Here is a 14,287-nt window from a genome sequence, read left to right as displayed (position 1 = left end):
GAAATTTTTTTCAAATCCGTTCTTAGTGCGCCTCTAGATGGCCAACTGAACAGACATGTAATTTATAGCATGATAAATGTTTGTAATAATTGTAGTTCCACTTCAAGTAGGCCTACCGCTTTTACTGTTATCCACGTTTTGAAAAATTACTGAACTAAATATACATCAATACAGACTACAGAGTAGCCTACACTTTGTATAAACGTGTCAAGTTACAGAGTAGGTAGTGTTGTGAGAAATCAAATTCATAATAATAGCCTACTGTACTGAAATTTTTTCAATAGTACAATAGTTGTTTCAATTGTTTAATTTAGGTTTCAACTCAGCTACTTCAGTAGGGGAATAAAAGGAAATACGGGAATCCTCGGCATGCGGTCCGCCTACTCTTGTGGCGTGTCACCCAAAGCGGTGGGGGAAGCGCAAGGCCTGTTCATCAAGAGTGGCCTTGGTTAAGCTCACTAATGGCTCACTGCTCATCCCGTTTAAACGCCCGAATTTGAGCATCCACTTTTCAGCCAGTTATTTAAACGGGGTTTACTGGCTAAATATGGAATCAGCATACATATGCACGGTTTAAACCACTAGGTACCACCTAGATTTACATGTAAATTTAGGTGGTAGTGATTAAACTCGAATTTAAACCATTTATGGGCTAAACGCAAAGGTGGATTTTGCCTGTTGAGCGAGAATCCTGAGTGATTGTTTGGTTATTGTGCTTCCACCTCTCCTCCCCACTCCTTCTAGAGAAGATGGCTGGGTGAGCTCTACTCCTCCCCCACCCACTACCCTAGCCACCCTTTCCCCGGGCTGAGCTGCGTTACGTTCCGCACATATATGTGCTATTATAGACTATGTTTTGAAATCTCCCGTTGGAGAAAGTTGAGTTTAGTTTTTATTTGTTACGTGCACGTGATAATGCAAATGTGCTATTTATAAACAAGTTTTACATGAATGGAAAGGTCATATATCAGTCAAGCAGCCCATCTTTACATATCTAATACAGTTCAATTCCAGTCTTCACACCCTGAGGAGAGTAATCACATAATTACCTAACTTTTGCTCATTTTTTGGGTTTTGCGTTTACCAGCACCAAAATTAACCTGTGGTTTGAGGACAGGACGGGTTTACCAAGCAATTTAAACCGAGCATCTGCATACGGGCCTTAGTAGGTATACTTTTCGTGTTGACAAAGGTTATTGATTAACACTATACAATATACTAATAACAAAATTTTATCTTTCGAACAATAAAAATATACAACAATCATAAATAATAAGTTATATAGTAGAATCAAAATTATAAATCTTTTGAACATACAAGAATTTATTAGAAAGTAGAACATCTAGAGTTTGGCCTTTTCATTTGATCATTATTTGTCATAAAGGACAAAATTACATTTACCTACCTATTGATGAGAAAAACCCACATGCAGACGCACAAGAGTTCAATTATGAGAGCCAATTATAAACCAATCACTTATATGCTAAAAATAAAATTATTTACAATTGGTAAATCAAATGAACGCTGCGGTACCATAAAAAATAACAGAATCATAATATGACATCTAATACAATAGGCCTAGCTAACATCTTGATAAGTTAGTAAATGTGATGAATGATAATTAATTTCAGAACCAATTATAAGATGTGCGATATTTTTATTTTTACCTTCAATTGAAATGATGAAATATCATGCATTCTATTAATTAACAGAAAAATGTCAGTCACAGAATTGAGCTCAATCTGTGCGATGTTCGTTAATTTCACAGCACAATAATATTGGCCAATTAACTAGTGTTTAACTATCTAGCTAGCAAACTCAGACAAAATGTTATTTATTCAGTAAGTAAATTTCAAGGTATTGATCCATTCCAACTGATGTCATCGATTTTGCTTGTTACCAATAATTTCATCAATAATCTTCAAAATTGTCTCCACCGGAGAACAATTCCGAAGGTATCCGGAGGTATCCGAAGAACTCAGACTAAATTTGAGACAAAATTAAGAAATAGAAAAAGTTTTGGGCAATAGCCTGTTTTTGCTTTTTAGACTATTGTATTGTTTGCTCTATCCAATAAATGAATGAATAAATTCAGTAAGTAAATTTCTAGCTCTTTAACCATTCCAACACATCTCATAAATTGTTCATGTTACCAGTAATTTCATCAACTATCTTAAAAATTGTTTCCACCAGGTATCCGAAGAGTAATTCCTCATTTTTATTTTTGATTCCTGATAGAATTCAATATTGATATTGCTTATTTTTGTTGACTCATCGAGTTAGTTTAAATGTTTACTTTTGTTCAGTACGACTAGCAATCATTTTCATAGAAAATGTGATGAGATTCAATACATTACACTTAACAAAAACCTTACATAGAATAGATAAGAAATATGCACCGGTATGTAATAGCTATTTATCATCCAGTGCCACATTAAGATTGAGAAAAAAATACCTCGGTCTCTTACAAAAATATGAACGAAAAAACTTCATTATTATCGAGTTCATTGATATGATAATGTTTATGGCTTGAATAAATCACATTATAATGAGCGATTTGTAAAATTCTTCCATGCTATTTGGTAACAATAGTGATTCAGCTGCATAGTAAACTATTTTATACACTATATATAAATTCACAACTTTTAATTCACTAGTATAAATAAGAAACTTGCAGCTTCAGCATATTATTTACATGTCACAGAAAATTGGCTTCTCTTTTCCAATGAAAAAATAATATTCTGAAAGACCTTGATGAAAACTTGGAGTATTCTCCGTTGAGCTTCAACATTTTATAATTTTATTAAAATTTCGTCATCAATTTTGTTATATTTCTTCAATCGAGCTAAAACATGTTTCGTAGCTTGAAATTTATTAAAATATTTCTGAGTACCCAAAATGGAGTAGCACAACGAGGTGTTCTCAATTCCTGCTAGGTAGCAGAGATACAGTCTAATTCATCAGCAGCTGACTTGGAGTTGATGAACACCGCAATGACGTGTTATCCTCGAATCGAATGTCAAGTGCAGTTTTCTCTAATAGCAGAGAATTGCAAAAGACGATTGGTGATTTTTTCAAGACTTTGTTCGTTGTCATAGAGCTTGTTGAGATAATATACCTTGGTCTTATCTTGAGTATGGCACTCCAGCACATTCCATTTCTCAAACAACTTGAGAGAGTTGCGAATAGTGTCGACAGATACACTTTCTCCTGCAAAACAATAGCATAACTGTAAATTTCTTGGGAAATCGGAATGGTATTATAGTAGTATAGGGTGATCATGGAGAAATACCACACAATCTCCTCCTATAAAATCAATTTATGTTATGATGAAATTGATATTTGAATTCTACAATATCGTCAAAATAAAGGTTTAGTACTACCACCCTACATGATAATACTATACGGAACAGATGCTTCCAGGAACACATATATAGTGATATATCAGTTATATGTAGTGACATATATAGTGATATACACTATTGATATTGTAACTTGTAAGTTTGAGTATATCTTGAAAATTTAGTTAATTAATTATGCACTATTATCAACACAAGTTGTAGGCCTACTAGTCCAGTCAAATGGTAATTTTTCAGGAAACAGCCCCGATACAATTTTTCTTGTCAGTTTTATATGTATTTTGAGGCGCTGAATTTGAATCTAAAATTTGCTGACACGACAGAGGGCGAATCACGCAGCCCTCCTAAAAAACTCCAAATTTTGTTTTTTTTTCAATTTTTCTTTCAAGATAAAGCATTCTCTACAAAATAACACTTGTATAACAATATGAACAAAACTATTGATTTGATTGGTTAGGAAGACAATCAAATCAAAGTGAAAGTTATTCACTTTGAATATTTTTTTGAAATTTATTCACTCTTTTTTAAAAGTTATTACAATGAGAAAAATGTATTTTAACTGTAGGATATGGTTTTCTATTTTTGCTAGTATTCCCCTCACCTAAATACTTAATTTCAAAATTTCTGTATAATCTTGTTCAGAATTAATTGTACTTTCATTCTTCATCATTCAGTCATACTTCAAGTTGTATAGAGTGGAAGTGCCAGAATTTTTTTAAAAGCCTTGAAAAATATAACGATTTTTTGGAAATCTGTAGCTCCTAAACGAGAAATCCTGCATGATCACCCAATTTATTGAAATTTTTATTGTATTTTATTTTGTAGAGAATGCTTTTTCTTGAAAAACCCAAGGTTTTCGAAATAAAATGGAATAATTGAAAAAAGCCCCAAAATTTGGGGGTTTTGGGGTTTTTAGGGGTGAAGCCGCTCTCTGGCATGTCAGCAATTTTCAGATTCGAATTCAGCGCCCAAAAATACTTACAAAACTGACGAAAAAAATTGTGTCGGGGCTGTTTCCTGGAAAATGACCATTTGACTACACAATATTATGCACTTTAGTAAGTTAAACTACAGAGTAAAGATAGCTATACTTTCTCTATGGTTATACACTTACAATGTGATAACATATTGGACATGGCGTAGTTTTTTTAGTGTTTTTTTTTTTTTTGAAAATAATAACATTTAAAGCTGTACAGAACATCTAGTTCAAATAAGTTCATATTCCTTCATTATGAATATAGTCCAGTCAAATGGTCGTTTTTCAGGAAACAGCCCCGAAAGAATTTTTCTCGACGGTTCTATATGTATTTTGGGGCGCTGAATTCGAATCCGAAATTTGCTGACACGCCAGAGGGCGGCTTCACCCCCAAAGCCCCCCAAAATTTCGGACATTTTTTTCGAATTTCTCATTCAATCTCGAAAACCTTGAGTTTCTACAGAAAAATAATTTTCGACAAAATTAAAGAAAATAGAATTTCCAATAAATTGAGTGGTCGCGCAGGACTCTACCGTTTTTGGTTCCGGAGCTACGAATTTTCAAAAATGGGGTATTTTTTAATGAGAAAATGAAAATAATAATTTTTTTCAATCGGTTGTAACTTATGAACGGTATTAGAATCAGAAAAACGATTCATGGTAGCGAAAAGAGGAGAAAATTCTCTACAACCTTGACTACTTTTTTCGATTTTTTATCTGAAGTATTTCACAAGATACGCAACTTTAAATATGCGTAATTGTGATACGTTAATCATTTTCACAGTCTCACATATTCAAAGTGGCCTATCTTGTGGAATACTTCAGATAAAAAATCGAAAAATTAGTCAAGGTTGTAGAGAATTTTCTCCTCTTTTCGCTACCATGAATCGTTTTTCTGATTCTAATACCGTTCATAAGTTACAACCGATTGAAAAAAATTATTTTCATTTTCTCATTTTTTCTGCGATTTCACTGTTATTCAAGAGTCTCTAAAACGAGTAAGATAAATGATAGAAACTGGCGATTGGTCTCAAATGAAAGAGAATTACATGCTCTATAAGCTACGTTGCCTCAAATACATCTTGCACGACTGTTTATTATCGAAAAACTGTCGAGACTGTGAAAATGAGGAAAATATCGCGAATTTCTTGATTTTTTGAAACAAAAGTATCTTACTTCATGATTATCCTTACTTCTTACTTCATGATTCGTAGTTCTTACTTCATGATTATGAGGACGTTCTGTTCTCCAAATAAAGACCAAGTACCATTTTTTATCATTTCGGGTTACCGAGTGATATGATAAACCATATGTTTTCGTTGTCATTGATTCATTCATAAATATCAAATGTTGTTGATCCGTTACTAGTAGAAAGTCATGTTCAATTTTATTTGATTAAAGCTCTACAAATGAAGAGTTTACTTATTTCAATTTAATCAAATAAAATGCCGACAAAGAAAAAGACAAAAACGATTGAAAACCGTAACTACGAAGAAGATAAGATGGAATCACATATTGACAAGTTTCTCAAGCCAAAGGAATTATCTATCGACCCAGATTCGCCTACGGCAGAGAGAGAGAGTGGAAACATTGGAAAAAGACGTTCGAAAATTTCTTAGAAGGAACGACAACCAAAGACAAAATGAAAATATTGGTAAACTTCTTATCACCTGCTTTATACGAAATTGTGGAAAGCTATACTTCATATGAAGAAACTATATCCATGTTGGAAGATATGTTCGTTAAACCGAAGAACGAAATTTATGCACGATACTGCCTTGCTAATGCAAAACAACAAATAGGTGAGTCCATTGATCACTACTATTCTGAACTAAAAAGATTAAGCTTATCATGTAACTTCACTAGAGTGTCAGCCGAAGAAAACAAAAACGAGCATATTAGAGATGCTCTTGTTTCAGGGTTATGTTCTATTGAAATTAAAGAGAAACTTTTTCAACAAGGAGATTTGAGTCTACAAGAAACCGTTTCCCAAGCACGTGTTCTTGAATCCGCAAAAACATATGCCGACTCCTTTAAAAGTACTTGTTATACAAACTCTGTTGAAGAAAATAAAAACATAAGCTTGAGTGAATCTTTCTCAGATGTTAATGCTGTAACCCAAAATCGACAGGCAATTGTAGAGAAATCCGTTCAATGCCAACGTTGCGGATATAAAAAACACTCAAATTCTCAAGAATGTCCTGCAATAGGAAAGACTTGTCATAAATGTTCCCGAATTGGACACTTTTCCCATGTGTGTAAAAGTAAAACGCTCAAAGAAAAACTAACTACGTCAACTATTACTGCAGCTGGTATAGCCAGTAATCTTTCTAAAGCTACAATTATTGTTTCGGTGAATGGAATAAATACACCAGCTCTTATTGATACCGGAAGTGTTGCCAGTTTTATTGATGAAAAATTTGCAAAAACAAATAAATTTAAAACTGCATCAGATTCTTGTTTTATAAGATTTGCATCTGTTCAACATAACACCGCTACAAAAGCATGTGTTTATAGCAATATTGTGTACAAAGGAAATGAATACAACAATATTAAACTCTTGGTATTAAAAGAATGCTGTTGCAATGTGATACTTGGTCACGATTTTTTGATGAATCACTCTACAATAAGTTTAGCATTCAATGGTAATAAACAGCCTCTTGTAATAGATAATAATTCTACAACCACACCACCCTTGAAAGATTGCCTCTTGGTGGAGGCCATGATAAAACCATGTTCCCTTTTCAATGACTTGACTCCCGATTGCCACCCAATAACTACCCGATCCAGAAGACACCCACAAGATGACTATGAATTCATGAAGAATGAGGTCAATCGCCTCCTTACAGAAGGAATAATTGAGGAAAGCCAGTCCAGTTGGCGTGCCCAGCCTTTCATTGTAACCAATGGACAGAAGAAACGAATGGTCATAGACTATTCACAGACTATTAATAAATTCACAAATTTAGACGCATACCCTCTCCCATTGATCGAAGATCTTGTAAACACAATTGCCAAGTACAACTTTTTTAGTACTGTAGATTTCAAGTCAGCTTACCATCAAATACCGATTCTTGAGAATGAACGACATTACACTGCCTTTGAAGTAGGCCGAAAACTTTATCAGTTCAAACGAATACCATTCGGAGTAACCAATGGAGTAGCTGCCTTCCAACGTACAATAAACGGACTTATAGAAAGAGAGAATTTGAACGACTGCTTTGCCTATTTGGATGATGTTGTCATTTGCGGTTCAGATCAAGAAGAACATGACAGAAATCTTAAGATCTCAACAAGTAATTGAATTGTATGGCTTGACTATAAATGAAGAAAAATGCAAATTTTCAAAAAAATCATTGAAGTTCCTTGGGTATGAGATAAACATGGAGAAATTAAACCTGACCCAGAACGCCTTGCACCACTCATGAACTTTCCACCCCCAAGAAATGCTAAAGAAATGAAACGACTCATGGGATTACTGGCTCATTACTCCCGATGGATTAAAAACTTTTCTCAAAAGATTCACCCCCTTGTCCACATACAGAAATTCCCTCTATCTCAAGATCAGATGGAAACTTTGGAATTGTTGAAAAATGAAATTGCTTCCGCGGTACTGCTCTTTGTTGATGAAAATGTACCATTCATAATTGAGACAGATGCATCAGATTTTGCAATTGGTGCAACATTAACACAAAATTCTCGACCAGTAGCCTTTTTCTCACGAACTTTGTCCCAAAGTGAAACCAGGCATTCAGCTGTTGAGAAAGAAGCCTATGCCATTGTGGAGTCTATAAGAAAATGGAGACACTATTTACTACGAAAACAATTCACTTTGATCACTGACCAAAAATCAGTCACATTCATGTTTGGCACTCAACACAATAGAAAAATAAAAAATGAAAAGATACAAAGGTGGCGCCTAGAATTATCTGAATACAAATTCAACATAGTCTACAGACCTGGAAAAGAAAATGCACCAGCTGATGCACTCTCTCGTATATGTATTACAGCTGGTTGTTCAACATTGAACTCAGCTTTGGCAAAATACCATGATGAACTTTGTCACCCTGGTGTAACTCGTTTCTACCACTGGCTCAGAATGAAAAATCTCCCCTATACTGTAGATGATGTAAGGAAAATTTGCTCCAATTGTGCAATTTGCTCTGAAATAAAACCACAGTATATGAAGACAAAAGGAAATCTCATAAAGGCAACAAAACCTTTTGAACGAATTAATATGGACTTCAAAGGACCCGTACAATCAAAAACAAGAAATAAATACCTACTGGTGATGGTTGATGAGTACTCAAGATTCCCTTTTGTATTTCCTTGTCCAGACATGACTGCGAGAACAGTCATAAATTGCCTGGTCTCATTAATATCAATGTTTGGCCTTCCAAGCTATATTCACACAGACAGAGGAACATCCTTCATGTCAACTGAGTTGAAGAGCTTTCTTGGCTCAAAAGGGATAGCAACTAGTAGATCAACGCCTTACAATCCGAGAGGGAATGGTCAAGTAGAGCGATATAATGGAATTATATGGAAAGCAATAACACTAGCTCTAAGATCACGAGGACTTGATTCAAATCGATGGGAGGAAGTGTTGCCTGATGCACTTCACTCTATTCGATCTCTTTTGTGTACTACAACAAATTGCACCCCTCATGAACGAATGTTCCTACACATGAGATCCTCAACAAATGGACAGTCACTACCATCTTGGCTAATGAGCCCAGGACCAGTTTGGCTGAAGAAAATGAACCGAAATTCAAAGCAAGATTCATCAGTAGAAGAAGTTGAATTGATTGAGGCAAACCCAGAGTATGCTCACATTCGTCGCCCTGATGGACAAGAGTCCACTGTGTCGCTCCGTCATCTTGCCCCTAAGATAACACGAAAATCTAGCCGGGTAGAATGATATGATAAACCATATGTTTTCGTTGTCATTGATTCATTCATAAATATCAAATGTTGTTGATCCGTTACTAGTAGAAAGTCATGTTCAATTTTATTTGATTAAAGCTCTACAAATGAAGAGTTTACTTATTTCAATTTAATCAAATAAAATGCCGACAAAGAAAAGACAAAAACGATTGAAAACCGTAACTACGAAGAAGATAAGATGGAATCACATATTGACAAGTTTCTCAAGCCAAAGGAATTATCTATCGACCCAGATTCGCCTACGGCAGAGAGAGAGTGGAAACATTGGAAAAAGACGTTCGAAAATTTCTTAGAAGGAACGACAACCAAAGACAAAATGAAAATATTGGTAAACTTCTTATCACCTGCTTTATACGAAATTGTGGAAAGCTATACTTCATATGAAGAAACTATATCCATGTTGGAAGATATGTTCGTTAAACCGAAGAACGAAATTTATGCACGATACTGCCTTGCTAATGCAAAACAACAAATAGGTGAGTCCATTGATCACTACTATTCTGAACTAAAAAGATTAAGCTTATCATGTAACTTCACTAGAGTGTCAGCCGAAGAAAACAAAAACGAGCATATTAGAGATGCTCTTGTTTCAGGGTTATGTTCTATTGAAATTAAAGAGAAACTTTTTCAACAAGGAGATTTGAGTCTACAAGAAACCGTTTCCCAAGCACGTGTTCTTGAATCCGCAAAAACATATGCCGACTCCTTTAAAAGTACTTGTTATACAAACTCTGTTGAAGAAAATAAAAACATAAGCTTGAGTGAATCTTTCTCAGATGTTAATGCTGTAACCCAAAATCGACAGGCAATTGTAGAGAAATCCGTTCAATGCCAACGTTGCGGATATAAAAACACTCAAATTCTCAAGAATGTCCTGCAATAGGAAAGACTTGTCATAAATGTTCCCGAATTGGACACTTTTCCCATGTGTGTAAAAGTAAAACGCTCAAAGAAAAACTAACTACGTCAACTATTACTGCAGCTGGTATAGCCAGTAATCTTTCTAAAGCTACAATTATTGTTTCGGTGAATGGAATAAATACACCAGCTCTTATTGATACCGGAAGTGTTGCCAGTTTTATTGATGAAAAATTTGCAAAAACAAATAAATTTAAAACTGCATCAGATTCTTGTTTTATAAGATTTGCATCTGTTCAACATAACACCGCTACAAAAGCATGTGTTTATAGCAATATTGTGTACAAAGGAAATGAATACAACAATATTAAACTCTTGGTATTAAAAGAATGCTGTTGCAATGTGATACTTGGTCACGATTTTTTGATGAATCACTCTACAATAAGTTTAGCATTCAATGGTAATAAACAGCCTCTTGTAATAGATAATAATTCTACAACCACACCACCCTTGAAAGATTGCCTCTTGGTGGAGGCCATGATAAAACCATGTTCCCTTTTCAATGACTTGACTCCCGATTGCCACCCAATAACTACCCGATCCAGAAGACACCCACAAGATGACTATGAATTCATGAAGAATGAGGTCAATCGCCTCCTTACAGAAGGAATAATTGAGGAAAGCCAGTCCAGTTGGCGTGCCCAGCCTTTCATTGTAACCAATGGACAGAAGAAACGAATGGTCATAGACTATTCACAGACTATTAATAAATTCACAAATTTAGACGCATACCCTCTCCCATTGATCGAAGATCTTGTAAACACAATTGCCAAGTACAACTTTTTTAGTACTGTAGATTTCAAGTCAGCTTACCATCAAATACCGATTCTTGAGAATGAACGACATTACACTGCCTTTGAAGTAGGCCGAAAACTTTATCAGTTCAAACGAATACCATTCGGAGTAACCAATGGAGTAGCTGCCTTCCAACGTACAATAAACGGACTTATAGAAAGAGAGAATTTGAACGACTGCTTTGCCTATTTGGATGATGTTGTCATTTGCGGTTCAGATCAAGAAGAACATGACAGAAATCTTAAGAAATTTCAACAAGTAATTGAATTGTATGGCTTGACTATAAATGAAGAAAAATGTAAATTTTCAAAAAAATCATTGAAGTTCCTTGGGTATGAGATAAAACATGGAGAAATTAAACCTGACCCAGAACGCCTTGCACCACTCATGAACTTTCCACCCCCAAGAAATGCTAAAGAAATGAAACGACTCATGGGATTACTGGCTCATTACTCCCGATGGATTAAAAACTTTTCTCAAAAGATTCACCCCCTTGTCCACATACAGAAATTCCCTCTATCTCAAGATCAGATGGAAACTTTGGAATTGTTGAAAAATGAAATTGCTTCCGCGGTACTGCTCTTTGTTGATGAAAATGTACCATTCATAATTGAGACAGATGCATCAGATTTTGCAATTGGTGCAACATTAACACAAAATTCTCGACCAGTAGCCTTTTTCTCACGAACTTTGTCCCAAAGTGAAACCAGGCATTCAGCTGTTGAGAAAGAAGCCTATGCCATTGTGGAGTCTATAAGAAAATGGAGACACTATTTACTACGAAAACAATTCACTTTGATCACTGACCAAAAATCAGTCACATTCATGTTTGGCACTCAACACAATAGAAAAATAAAAAATGAAAAGATACAAAGGTGGCGCCTAGAATTATCTGAATACAAATTCAACATAGTCTACAGACCTGGAAAAGAAAATGCACCAGCTGATGCACTCTCTCGTATATGTATTACAGCTGGTTGTTCAACATTGAACTCAGCTTTGGCAAAATACCATGATGAACTTTGTCACCCTGGTGTAACTCGTTTCTACCACTGGCTCAGAATGAAAAATCTCCCCTATACTGTAGATGATGTAAGGAAAATTTGCTCCAATTGTGCAATTTGCTCTGAAATAAAACCACAGTATATGAAGACAAAAGGAAATCTCATAAAGGCAACAAAACCTTTTGAACGAATTAATATGGACTTCAAAGGACCCGTACAATCAAAAACAAGAAATAAATACCTACTGGTGATGGTTGATGAGTACTCAAGATTCCCTTTTGTATTTCCTTGTCCAGACATGACTGCGAGAACAGTCATAAATTGCCTGGTCTCATTAATATCAATGTTTGGCCTTCCAAGCTATATTCACACAGACAGAGGAACATCCTTCATGTCAACTGAGTTGAAGAGCTTTCTTGGCTCAAAAGGGATAGCAACTAGTAGATCAACGCCTTACAATCCGAGAGGGAATGGTCAAGTAGAGCGATATAATGGAATTATATGGAAAGCAATAACACTAGCTCTAAGATCACGAGGACTTGATTCAAATCGATGGGAGGAAGTGTTGCCTGATGCACTTCACTCTATTCGATCTCTTTTGTGTACTACAACAAATTGCACCCCTCATGAACGAATGTTCCTACACATGAGATCCTCAACAAATGGACAGTCACTACCATCTTGGCTAATGAGCCCAGGACCAGTTTGGCTGAAGAAAATGAACCGAAATTCAAAGCAAGATTCATCAGTAGAAGAAGTTGAATTGATTGAGGCAAACCCAGAGTATGCTCACATTCGTCGCCCTGATGGACAAGAGTCCACTGTGTCGCTCCGTCATCTTGCCCCTAAGATAACACGAAAATCTAGCCGGGTAGAATGATATGATAAACCATATGTTTTCGTTGTCATTGATTCATTCATAAATATCAAATGTTGTTGATCCGTTACTAGTAGAAAGTCATGTTCAATTTTATTTGATTAAAGCTCTACAAATGAAGAGTTTACTTATTTCACCGAGATACACAGTTTTGAATATAGAAATTGGGCATTTTTCTGTGTATTAAATATGGACTAAAATACACTAAAAGAGGATTTTTTTATTTTCTCATCAAATTTTGAACTGCCTTGACGAGCTGAGAAGAATGAGCTGTAGAACAAGGAGATCTGACCATTCTGTCAAAAGTTATAAGTGTTTAAAGTTTTGATCCTTGACGTATCCTTATGGGTGCCCTCCCACCCGGAAATAATGGAATTAAGTGTATCTAACGGGTGATTCTCATAGAAAATAGCCCTCTTCTGATGATTTCAGCCGAAATATAGTTTCTTTTGTTAGGAAGGCCTTGAAAAGGTATTATAATGAAAAATTTGTATTTTTTATGAATTGTTTTCTATTTTAGGGTGTCCCCCCATCACCCTCTATTAAATTTGAAAATTCTTAAGTAATCCTGTTCAGAATTAATTGATCTTTCACGTGATGTGTGGTTTACCATCATTACTAGTGGAATATCCAAGTTGTATAGGGTGAAAGTGGTGAGTTTGCATAATTTTGAGAAACCCTTAAGAATACCTTATTTTTGAAAATTCGTAGCTCAGGAATCAAAAACGGTAGAGTCCTGCGCGACCACTCAATTTATCGGAAATTCTATTTTCTTTAATTTTGTCGAAAATGATTTTTCTTGAGAAACTCAAGGTTTTCCAGATTGAATGGGAAATTCGAAAAAAAGTCCGAGATTTTGTGGGGTTAAGCCGCCCTCTGGCGTGTCAGCAAATTTCGGATTCGAATTCAGCACCCCAAAATACACATAGAACCGTCGAGAAAAATTCTTTCGGGGCTGTTTCCTGAAAAACGACCATTTGACTGGACTAATATGTTTGAAACACATTACTGTTATTCGAAAATGATGAAAAATTGAGTGTTTTATTTAGCGCCATTGGTTGTCATAATACCAGTGGAATAGTTTGAATGATTAGTGATCTATAAATATGTTATAAAGGAAAGAATTGGCTTATACACGTACGGCGACGCATCATTATGTCTGAACTATTGGAATGATCTACTTGAAATTTTGCATATTAATTCTTAATTTACCAAGGATGGTTTCATCATTGTTATAGGCCGATTTAAATTCTCCAAGATTTCAGCAGGTCAAGTTTTTAATTACACCCTTTTGGATCATGGGTTACCCGCTACCAACAGAGAGGTTACTCTCTCTTTACTCTTAGACAGCAGTAATGCATTTCAAATTAATTCCAATACAGTAAAAGTGTTACAATTATTTATATTCTAAT

The 14,287-nt window shown here is 35.2% G+C and overlaps 1 protein-coding gene across 1 annotated transcript in view; it reads right to left on the bottom strand.

Annotated features, from left to right (window-relative positions):
• Positions 1–1,216: 1,216 nt before the first annotated feature.
• LOC111052809 (glycerol-3-phosphate acyltransferase 1, mitochondrial) overlaps positions 1,217–14,287 on the bottom strand; it is a 29,617-nt gene continuing 16,546 nt past the window's right edge. Inside the window, exon 12 of the mRNA XM_039438101.1 lies at positions 1,217–3,210. Coding sequence (XP_039294035.1) covers positions 3,020–3,210 — 191 coding nt within the window. The 3' untranslated portion in view covers positions 1,217–3,019. The remainder of the gene's footprint in view (positions 3,211–14,287) is intronic.

This window comes from Nilaparvata lugens, chromosome 1 (assembly GCF_014356525.2).
Source record: "Nilaparvata lugens isolate BPH chromosome 1, ASM1435652v1, whole genome shotgun sequence".
Taxonomy (NCBI): domain Eukaryota; kingdom Metazoa; phylum Arthropoda; class Insecta; order Hemiptera; family Delphacidae; genus Nilaparvata; species Nilaparvata lugens.
The sequence above is the reverse complement of the archived record's forward strand: the minus strand, read 5'-3'. Positions and strand labels throughout refer to the sequence as shown.